Source organism: Colletotrichum costaricense, assembly GCF_030867565.1.
Source record: "Colletotrichum costaricense strain IMI 309622 chromosome Unknown Scaffold_34.1, whole genome shotgun sequence".
NCBI classification, from domain to species: domain Eukaryota; kingdom Fungi; phylum Ascomycota; class Sordariomycetes; order Glomerellales; family Glomerellaceae; genus Colletotrichum; species Colletotrichum costaricense.
This window is the reverse complement of record NW_026848263.1, coordinates 173,384-184,618: the sequence shown is the minus strand read 5'-3', so window position 1 is coordinate 184,618 and position 11,235 is coordinate 173,384. Positions and strand designations below refer to the sequence as shown.

At 48.8% G+C, this 11,235-nt stretch overlaps 1 protein-coding gene across 1 annotated transcript; it reads right to left on the bottom strand.

Moving 5' to 3' along the window:
• Positions 1-1,246: 1,246 nt before the first annotated feature.
• Positions 1,247-1,750, bottom strand: CCOS01_16866 (uncharacterized protein; the record flags this gene model as incomplete). The annotated part of the gene is made up of 2 exons (XM_060465001.1): positions 1,247-1,340; positions 1,557-1,750. 2 exons carry the CDS (start codon positions 1,748-1,750, stop codon positions 1,247-1,249), a joined length of 288 nt encoding a protein of 95 aa, XP_060304489.1.
• Positions 1,751-11,235: the final 9,485 nt, after the last annotated feature.

Genomic DNA, 11,235 nt, shown 5'->3' with positions numbered 1-11,235 from the left:
CTAGGTTTGTAGTAGCTCAAAGTAACGGATCTAGAATAAAGTGGTAAAAAGCAATCTCCACAATGAGGTCTATGAGAGAATCTACATGGTAGAATGTGTCATAATATGCTAGTAATCTTCCTGTCTCGTGACAGAAAACATGCTTTGTTGCCAGGTTCCAAGAGCACTGCTCAAACTCCATAAATCAAAAACGAATTGTAACAAAACTGTTTGACTCTATCAACAAAATTAATACGAATACAAAGTTGAAAATAATACACTGAACCAATTTATGAGCGCTTCAGCGCAAAGCAGACCACCATCAGGCAAGGTGAGAACAATAGTGTCGCAATTTCAGTGAGAGTTGCTGCCTCGACACAAGATAAGTGTCTGCCATTATCTCTTATGCCCTAGCAATGCAACGCAGAAGACTCCTTTCTACTTTCGCTACCGACACCATGTGGGTAGCCAAATTAAGCTTAATTCATCGTCATGCTGTCTGACTATGGTCCATCTGATGTCGGCATTGACTTTTCGTCTGAACGGCCAGCCTGTCTTTCCAGAACAAACATCAGATGTACGCTGAATCTCTTTCATCACCCAGCAAGATTTTGCATTTTAGAAACACCATCACAGCCTATTACTTCCTCTGTTTCGGTGAGATTCTACACGAGGTTCTATTGTAAGTGTAGAGCGTTGCCCACACTGCTCAGAAAGTGAAAAAGGACAACATCCCACGATACAATCACGCCCGGCTCCCACAAAGGCAGCTAAATGCGCTATTTTCTTTCATAAGATAGAGAAAATACGCCCGAGGCAATGTGCGCTTATTCAAAAGTTTGTAGGGTAACGGTGTCGCCTTTCTCAGGTGAGGCGGAATTAGGGGTGAGTGTGAAGAGCGCCGAGGCTGAGAGCCCAGCCACTCACGCTATCATGCAGGCTGTATTGGAATTCTTCAGATCTCTCAATCCAAGTGCCTCGATTAAAGCACTTCGATAATCATTTGAACACTCTAAATGTTGGTTGCTACTGCATGTTGTGCTTTTTGTCACTGCAGTGATACATCATTGGGTGTTTCTCAAGTTTTTCGGTTCGGCGGGCGTAGGCCTTCTGACCTTTTCCAATAGAACGCACCATGAGTCAACCTCATGAAGCTAGACCCGCACCGGTGAAGGCCTTATGAGGGGTTTTGAGGGGATATTGATCATCTAATGTAGACTGGCACATTAGTGCTTGGTTGCCTTGTTAGTGGAGATGACCGACGATGCTATATGGGCACAAGTTCTACGCTTGGCACCTCTTGCTCCCGAGCAGGCGGTCCCTTTGTTGGCAGTGCAGCAATAACCTTGTCGGTCATAGCACTAAATCCATCGGACGTGGGGTTTGCAAGTAAGTGGAATAGTCATTCCCAATAGGTACCTTTTCTGTGGTAGGATTTCCCCTCAACGAGGTTGACTTGGAGTTAATCATTCAAGTGGATATCCTCGATATTTATCATGCATTGAACCTGAATATCTGAATCTCATGGTATCAATACGCTCACGAGCAATTCACCTCAGAATGCTAGACTTGGACACGGGCCACTCAAGGTCAGGGTGCTTACCTTGGTTGGCGAAGAACTGGACGTGTCAGGCAGAAATGAGGTGGCTGGCGTGGTACCCTTGATTCCCGAATCCTTGGGTGATTGCTCACCGCTTCTAGCACAGCAATTTGACAGAGGTACTAGCCAGCAGGTACGAGCTATCGTGTTAGTTGTTATGGCCTTTTCCATTCAACGAATGACAGAACACATGATTAATGGTCAAGCGCGCTTATCGATCGTCTTAAGACTGGATCATTATTACCATTAGCGTCTTTCTTTCCGAGGTCGGACATCGATTTCATTGCCTACGTAAGGCAAAGTTGCCAATGACTCACCGCCATGTTAAATATGAAGTAACATCGCTCACTGCAAATGTTGGTGTGCTCATACACGCATGGGATCGCAACGCGAAGTGGAGGGATATGTATGAACGCCTGGTTGCCTGCTCAAGCTGCATTCTCGTCAATAATGGATGGTCTCACATGCTTCACCTCGATGCGAAATCCAAATTCCATGATTCACGAACCAATTTACAGCGTCCTAATTCTTCGATGTGAGGAGCTATAGCAACTGGTCTCACAGAGCTTGACTTTTTATACTTTAGAGTGTCTTCAATCTAAGATCACGCCAGAAGATGTTCTTGCGAACCCTTTTGTGCATCACCAGACGTTCTTCGGTCAAGATCTAACGTTCAACAAGCCAACCGTCGTGTTACCGAGAGTGTATAAGTGCGTACCAGATTGAGTAGTAACACGCAGTTGTGCAATTTGTGGTCTTAAACGGATAAAACGCCAGTTTCATTGCTTACGAGGATGCATGCAATTTTGCATGTTTTACTGTTGTATTACAGTACACATGCCCCTCGTGTTCGCGTCACCTCATAATGCGGACTGTTTACTATTGTCGGGACTCTGGTGCATTCGATGTTCTTGCTGAGTGACCAATAACTAAGTAACCACATCCTAGGTGAAACATCAGTCGACTCCGTCATCTAAAACGTCAAGGCTTGGTTAACATGTCCATGACCGATGTGTGAGACAATAAGAGGCAGACCAGATGCCTTGCGAGTCCTCATCCTTCTCTTGGAGGACGGCAGCCCTCCAAGTCCTCCGGATCAAGACGCAACGTTCTCGAGATGAATCGGAGGTTCGCCAGTTGGACTCCTGTCCAATGCCAGAGCATTTGGACAAAATAGAAACATGAACAATCCAAAGCGTAACTATTCAACTGAAGATGAGAAAGAACTTATCAAAAGTCGCGTAACTAGTCATTACAATTTAACTCGGTTGCCTAGATACCCCTACCGTTAATGATCTGACTCTCTGATCTTTACCGGAGGTAAGCAAAGTTGGCCACCTCCCCCAAAGGCGTGAAGACCCTACATAATCTAAGGCCCTGGTCCTTTGATATTTGCCTTATCTCGCCTGAATTTCCCCTTTCTTCATTTCGCGTTTCGTATGGCTTCTATAGCACTTGTTCGGAAGTTGACAGCGCGATATGACTCATCGCCTTTCACACCCTCGATCATCTCTACCAATGCCGATGCCAGTGCCCAGGCTACCACGCGGCAAGACCATTGGGAGTCTGGGCCCGAGCTGGGGTCATCCCGGACCGGTGGGCCCCGGGTGGCAGATCCGTTGAAGAATGATAATGACCTACTTTAGCCAATGTTCTACGCAGTAGGGTAGAATTATGCGGGTTGTCCCGTGCGGGAGCTTCGGACGTATCCCGCGTGCGTATTCGTAGGGATTCATCACAACATTAGCATTGAAGTCGATTCCCCTGATTGCCCTGGACTGATGGTCGCCCGACGGCCTCAATCTGCGACCATCTGCGGCCAATTGCCAATCAATGGCTGGAAATCTTATACCCAATATTATGCCATCTTTGACCATGGGGGTCCGATATGCATCAATACCCATGTTAACTTTCGCTACGCGGCAACACTCCAAGATGAATCGCTAATCAGACTCATCACTCGCGTAGCTTATGGGGCTGAGCCGTGCTGGTCTGAGGGCCACCATGTGGCCTAGGTTCTACGGGGCGAGCGTGCCGTACTCAGGCCGAATCATCATAAAACTGTCTATGATGTCTTTCATGCCTTGATATCGAACGGCGAAGAGGAGGCCAATAATGCTCAGGTCTCAACAGAGGTGGTAAGCAGATGCGAGATCGAGAAGCGTACCCCGCTGCTCTTGGCCCACTTGCGCGGCCGCTATCTTCGAGGCAGAAGATTGGAGTCGTGGACTTGTAAGTGCCTATCAAACTGACCTATAGTAGAGCCCAACTGTACCTATGTAAGCCCTATTTCGCCCTGAAATTCATGCAAAGGTCTCCTTTCGAGCAGAAATGGGCTCATTCTCCAGTGTTCACCTGACATTTCCCGAATAGCTGAATGCCACGATCGTAAACACTGATGTCGGAGGCACATACTTTAAGGATGAGCTCGAATCGAGGACCTTGATGTCTTCGTCCAAGTAGGCGTCCCGTAGGACAGCAAATGAAGCATGATATGCGCGGCGACGTGTTGTCTCGACCGAAAGACCGGTGGACTGTCGCAAGGCGTCTTTGGGGCTACTTCGTGGTGTAAGCAACTCGTTGCGAGTGATTCGTTTTCCCGCGTGGCGCTGTGGACGGGAATATCATTACTGTCTTGGTTCCAGGTAAGCCCCGAAAAACGGCAGGCTGAGGATTGACTGTCTTATGACGGCCCGAGAACTGCCTGGACCGGGATAGCTTTCAGCGCGAAACTGAATGTCCCGAATTCCCGATGAGTGGTGGATGACGGGCATCATTGCGAGGTCGTGCAACCTCGGTCTGAGATCTCCGTGTATGACAAAGCCTGACCGAGCTCTGCGAGTTTTCCCTGGGGAAACCTTGGTTGGTCAATCAATATTGGCTGTCAGACGTTGAATAATCTCGAAGTATGCCTATTTGGTGCACTGTTTCCCACTCATCGTTGAGCCATTCACAAACAATCTGGAACAGCGATGAGCGTGGCGGAGCGCCACATAACGAAGGCTGATGTGCTCCGGACGGGCGAGCGGCACGCGTGAGAAACGGTCTCGGGACTTCGGAAGAGCCCCGTACGGGGCTGCGTCCCTGATCGAGTCCGAGAATAAGATCCACTCGTCAGTATCACTGCCGAAAGATCGCAGTCTCGAGATCTCCTGTTGCACTGGCAGCCTCTTGCAAGTGCACCGTCGTACACACCCTCCAACGACTTGAAAGCCGTTGGCCCACACTCGTTGGGGTCGTACAGAGTACTACAGATTGCGAGCTCAAATATGCAAAGTGGAAGAATCTTTTTCACTCAAGAAGCTCGCTGTGGTCAAGCTGAAAAGTACAATGGAAAGCATGGATATCAGGAGCCCTACATACTGCCATCATTGCCCCTCTGCAGGTGCCCATTATACGGGAAGTGAAGTGCACCCCCGAGAGCCTCAACGAGTAGGATGCCGCCCGTGACTTGTGGCGGAAGGAGCGGGTAAAGTTCCTATTCAGGGATTGCAAAGGCCTGCAGATTCGGATATGCAACATACGTGAGGCCATCACGAAAAAGAAAAGTATTCAGGGGAAGACAGAGCTTATTCCTTGCGAATGACGGGACCCCAACTACACACACCTCTTTGATCATGCGCGATATTTCCGGAACCCCTGCAAGGCGATTCAATAAATGATGCATGTAGACAAAGGAGTTTGAAACCGGTGAAAGGGAGTTCAAGTAAAGGTATTTGGTTTGCTTGTGAGGGCGGCCGGCTAGTGGCGCAGTTTGCAAATTGTCACCGCTTGAAAACGTGCTAGCCAATGGATGGCCAAGAGGACGCGCCTTACACCAACCCCCTATTACCCCCTATTGAAGTGATGCCTTGAATAGCATAAGATGAAGAAACGGGCGTGGGCGCCGGCACGTTCAGCCCCATTGAGGCTTTGACTATTAAATATAGCACGTTTACCTATCAACTTGATAGTGATAGGGAGTGAAGCATTCTTGGGATAACGCGGGTAACAGCAGTACAGCCAAGGGAGAGAAAAGGTGTCATGGTATACCCAATTGAATTGAAACGTGTTTTTGAAGGGATGGTTTGATGTTCACCCTGGGTTATGAATTCCTTCTGGATTCCAAGGGTCCAAGTTGAGAACGTGTCTGCCTTACAGCGCAGTCTCAAAGACAAGGCTCGTGTAGACGTATGCCAATGATGATCTACATGAAATATGGGACCAACATTCGAAGGCGGCTTGAGCCATTGAATTTTCGAGGCAACTAGGTGCCAGCTAGCCAGCCTCGTGGTATGCATCATGTTGAATATCAGCGTTTCAATTCCACATGAGGTGGTCCGTCATAACTCGGAACGTCGGCGGGCGTTTCTCAGATCAGTACGAAATAGATCATAACCACATCCACAAAGACACGAACAACGACATTGATAGTGAAAGGCGCTTGCCCATGAGTTGGTCGCCGTGGCTAATGGTGAGGCGTCGTGTTGCCTGTAAGCTGGCCCAGTCCCAACCAACTGCAGATATGTCCTTTGATTGAACTATCAAACAAAAGGTCGCTGGCGTTGTTGGTTCAATGTTTGTTGCCCACCGCCCCTTTCCGCTTGCTACTCCTTTGAGCCTGCACCGCGGCTGTAGAAACGGCACAGTGCCGCTGTCCACGACCTCATGCCTTGCTGTCATAGGGCTGATTGTTGGGTCGGCATGCGGGCCGGCAAAGTTGCCTTGCTGCCTCCTTCAACCCTGTTCATTAGACGAGATGACGAAGTACCGGCTGGCTGTGAACAGCTTCACCGACGGGCGCCGGCCGTCTTAGGCATGTCGACCATTCCTTTGACCCGAACAACATAGCCATGTCGGGTATGAGGCGCTGTATGGTAAGGCGCATAGTTTGCCTGTTAAGGCAATCTGATTGTGGCTCTAGGTATATCTGGAGACTTCTATGACGCCTCGGTGTGAAAATCTCGAAGAATATTGGTCTGCGGCGTAAAGTCGGTAGGGTAAAGCTTCTGGCTTTGTCCGGCTGTTTTCAAGGCCGGGAACGGGTGTGGAGATTATGGCTGCCAAGCGTCCTCAAGTCTCCCGATAGTGAGGTGATATGATGGCTTATGAAGAGGACATGTGCTTTGTTTATCGAATTGGAATTCGGTATCGCGTTCAGACTACGGGATCTCGGAATTAGCTCTAATATCATGCCACGGCAACTGGTGATGAAGAAGGTGACCCAGTCGAATGCAACAATAGAGGATGTTCTTGCTCAGCCCATGTACCTGGACCTCTCCTTTTAAGAAAACCACAGCTTCATGAGACATCAAAATGCCGCCCAGCCAGACCGCGGATGATGAGGGGAATGTATACACGCGCTTCCGCTCGGGTGGCATGACGGATTCATCATGGGATTGAGGTGGGAATGTCAAAGCATGGCAATAAATTGGCGAATGATGCATGACTGACGGGAAAGGGTGCCACGATTTAATTTCCTGTTCTCCACTTAGTTAGGATGGTGGATACATGGTTGCCTCGTCCGGGCAGCTGAGCAACCTGATGGTTCGCTACCCAGTAGACAGGCAGCTACGGATAGGGTGGGTCTGAATCTAATTGCGTTACCATTGTGGCGGGATGTGGCGCAAGTGCTATATTGTGCCCCTGTAGCTGTCACGTGCCTATATGCCTAGATACTCATTCGTCGACGACCTCCCGTCACTTTCAACAGCTCCATTTATTCAGTTGGCTAAAGTCAACTCTTTCCAAATCACCTGTTTAAACAAAACTCCCAGCTTACTTGCATAAGTTTTCCACACTTTCGAATTCCATTCTTGACCTATGGAGCACGTAGGATCTGTACAGTCCTACACTTGATATGTTAGTGCATTGCCAAGTTGCTTAGATTGAATGTTTGGAGGAAGTAAATTGCCAGCCAATTTAACGACAACACCTCGCACTTACTCACGATTTTTATTTTCCAGATAGGAAAGACGCCAGCACATTAACTTGATGGAGCTCCACCCCAGTCACGATGCAGACCTGGCAGTTGGGCAGGTAAATACGTAATTCCGATGCTAGCCATAGACATACCGGCCAGGTCTTGTCCTACCCAACCCCCTCATGTTCCAGCCTCGGAGGTTGGGCGGCACGCAGCCTCGGTTGGGCCTTTATCACAAGTAACATCCTTTTATCCAAGATTGCCTCAGCATGCCACGTCGACAGTTATCATGCACATGCAATTATTGTAAATGTGAGTAAATTGATTCGCCGACGTTCAACGGTCAAATGTGATTTATTAATTTCTATGCATTGTAAGTTGTTTGTAGCTAGGAAAAGGCTTCTACACTTCTACTCGCTTCATCCCTGTGTTGTGGCAGCGTGGTATTGGAAGTGCAATGTTGATGCATGCGGGATATGTTACAGTTGCGTGGTGGTTTTTTTCTGGCTTTACAGGCGCAAAAGATCGACCTTAACGGGATCAGGCTTTTAAGGGAAATCGCACGATACGATACACTTTTTGACTACACGGTACGCGCAATGTGCCCCAAGCACGCGCTCAACTCAAAATGGTGATTTCCATACGAGTTGGTATAGACTTGCTCTACCTTCGCACCATGAATAAGAGGACAAGAACTAGTGGTCTAGAACAAAAGCTTGTGAAGGAACTATAGAGAACATGGGGTGTGGAGATCATATTTCACTTTACATGTATGCTGGCTCCAAGATTGAAAGCTAGATATTTCAGCCTTACTTTACTGGTTCACTCAAGTTGGCTTGCTGAACGATGAATGTTGATTATGTTGCTGAAATAAAACGGATGTTCCTTCAACAGCAAGGTTTAACATCGTAATATGCCACTCTAGAATCGCCAGCTATAGGCCAACAGAAGGAACCCTAATGTAGGCCAGATTCTAGAATATTCCTAATAATTAGTAATTATATTCTTGCCAGGTGTTAACGACGGTAAGTCCGAAAGACCGGCGAAAGATCTTTGGCTAAACGACGTTTCAACGTTTGGAAGTGGAATCTTTGATCCGCCGCAAGGATCACTTTTGAAGAGCCTCAGGCCGTGGTATGTAAGATTCTCGCTAAGGATCGCGACTCTGCCTAAATACTCCGAAAAGAACTGGGTTAAAAAAGGTACTTTGCAGTCGTTAATGCCGAGTCCTTCTCCAGATTGGTCTCTGCGCATGAAGTGATGTAAACACTAGATACTAGTAAGCGAGCCTCATTCAGGGGGTTGATCTAACTCGCCAATCATTCAAGGCACAAGGCCCAAGGCCTCAAGTGACAAGAGTTGTGGTTGCAGCTAGTTCAGCCGCCCACACCATCTTTCCTTCATTCTTAATAAAATTGCAATGACTGGTGATGATTCATTCTGCCCTCGGGTGCCTAGAGTTGCCCCGTTGTCGAGCAAATCCCTGCGTTGTCGGAACCCCCCCCCCCCCCCCGGAGAGCTTCAGGAGAATTGATGTAGGCAGTGTAGCCTGTAGGCAGAAGCTGCGTACACATCATGCGAAACGTCAGCCACATGACGCTCCACGCCGAGAGGTCGGTGTTGGGAAAGCATCGATTCGTTACGATGCTTCGAAAACGTCGGAGGCAACTGCAACCAAGACAGTGGTGAATCTGACATGTCCAACCTCAACCCAGAGAGTTGCAAGTCACACATGGCTTATGTGAATGTCTCCGGATGCCTTGATCCATCGGTGTTCCACAAGTATGTGAATGAGCAGCCAGCTTTCATTGCCCCCAGAAGGCCCGAATAAAAATGTTTCCGTCTCTGGAGCGACAACTTCATAGTCACGGGTCCTGTCGGCATACAAGTCTCGTTTATCGAAATATCAAGTCAGCGGCTCAGCCAGCCTTGATGCGGCGTCATCAAGTTGCCTCCTCGCGTATCTACAAATCTATCAGCTTTCAGCCGTGAGAGGGTAGTCTTTAGGAAGAAGGCCTCCAGACCATGCGTCACGTTCGTCGTGGTTTTGGCCACCAGGGCCGACCTCGCCGTTCAACCAACCCATACAACACCAACAGAAGCGTCGGGGTTCGGTTCAATTCCGTTGAGAGACTGCGGAAATGTCCTCAAGTGGTGGCCGATACGAGGATTTTGTGGGCTTTTTTAATCGTTGCTCGTCAATGTTGCGTTGCTTCGCAGTAGTCACGGACTCGCCGGCATGTTGCAGCACACTGGTTGTGGCTGTGCTCCGAGTGGCGTTGGAATCTGAAGATTGGCTGCTCCATGCCTTTGGTGGATGAGAAGATTTGTCAAAAACAAGAACACAGAACCGAGCATTCCGTGGCTAAAAGCACTGAATTTGCCACGGAGCCCTCAACCCTTGAAATGTTCCGCAACACTATCTCCGTGGAAGTCACGGAGATGAAGATGTTTCCGTGCGGCTGTGAACTCAGTCACTGGGGTTGTGGCGTGGTTCAGTCGCTGTTGAGCCACTTGAACCAATGAGCTGTGGTTGCGTGAGCAGACCAATGAGACACCTCGGAAAGTACCAAGGCCAGATAGGTAGACAGCAGTAGAGCCTAAGTGCGAAACTCCGACTCCCAAGACTCACTCAGACTCACGAGCGCGAAGTCTTCGTCGTGAAAAGGAAAAATGTAGAGACACAAGAGAAGAAGCACTGTCAATACCTTTCTTTCTGATGGCACTCACGGCTGAGACTTCTGTCAGCGGGATCCAATGTTCATGGTAATAATTCTCGAAGAGTGTCACCTGGGCTGGGACTCTTGGCCTGATACGATGGTGTTTTGTTTAAAGATCGGACAAGCGCGAGAACACCTTTTATTTGGCTGGCTGACATTAATAAGCCAGGTCAACTGATCACAGAGAAAGAGGTTGTCGTTGGGCAAGGAAACAAGCACTTTGGTTGGGCCTTATCTGGCCCCCAATTTTTGAGTGACGTGCCTCAAAATGCACTTGATCCCCGACTCTGGACATACTGTAGCAGAGCGTTTTCGCACCGAATAGCCTGTCATCTATTATCCAGTGCATGCGCCAAAGCCAATCAGCAACGGCTGAAACTATTTACGACGCACCATCGTGCCGAAACTGGCATTACTAGAAAGTGCAGAACTGCATCGTGACGCTGACTTGGGGCAATAACGCCTATGTAGACGGCCAGGCAAGCAGATGGCTGTGGAGCGGGCAGGGCAGGATCTTATATTGCGATAGCTTTGCCTACTCAATGATGAAGTCTTGGGGACGCGCGTTGATCGAGAAGATGAAAAATGGAGGGGGGACGGAAACCCAACAAATGGTGGTTCGCCCGGAATGGCGAACCATTTACAGAGCCGCAGAAATTCAGGCAGCCTAGCGGGGGCTTGTAGTGTCTTACCACACAGGGTGTGCGGGGCAGATGGTTCGCGGTTCGCCATCAACGCACCCCCTTCCTCGCCTCGTCTTTTTCTGCCTTTCAAGCAGGCTCGCTAATTAACAACAAGAGTGATGAACAACGCCAGAGAGATTCCTACCTGGTTTTGCAAACCAGAAGGCCCCGAGGCGAACTGTCCCAGCTGAAGTATGAAAGGGAATGGGACCGTCTTAATATATTGCTGGTTTCTAGTCTCCAGAATCTTGTCGGCTCAAAATACACTCGGGATTTACGTTCTCCCGAAGCACTGATGCTCATTTCGTCCTCTTACGGATTTTGGGCGGATCACACACGGATACATCAAAA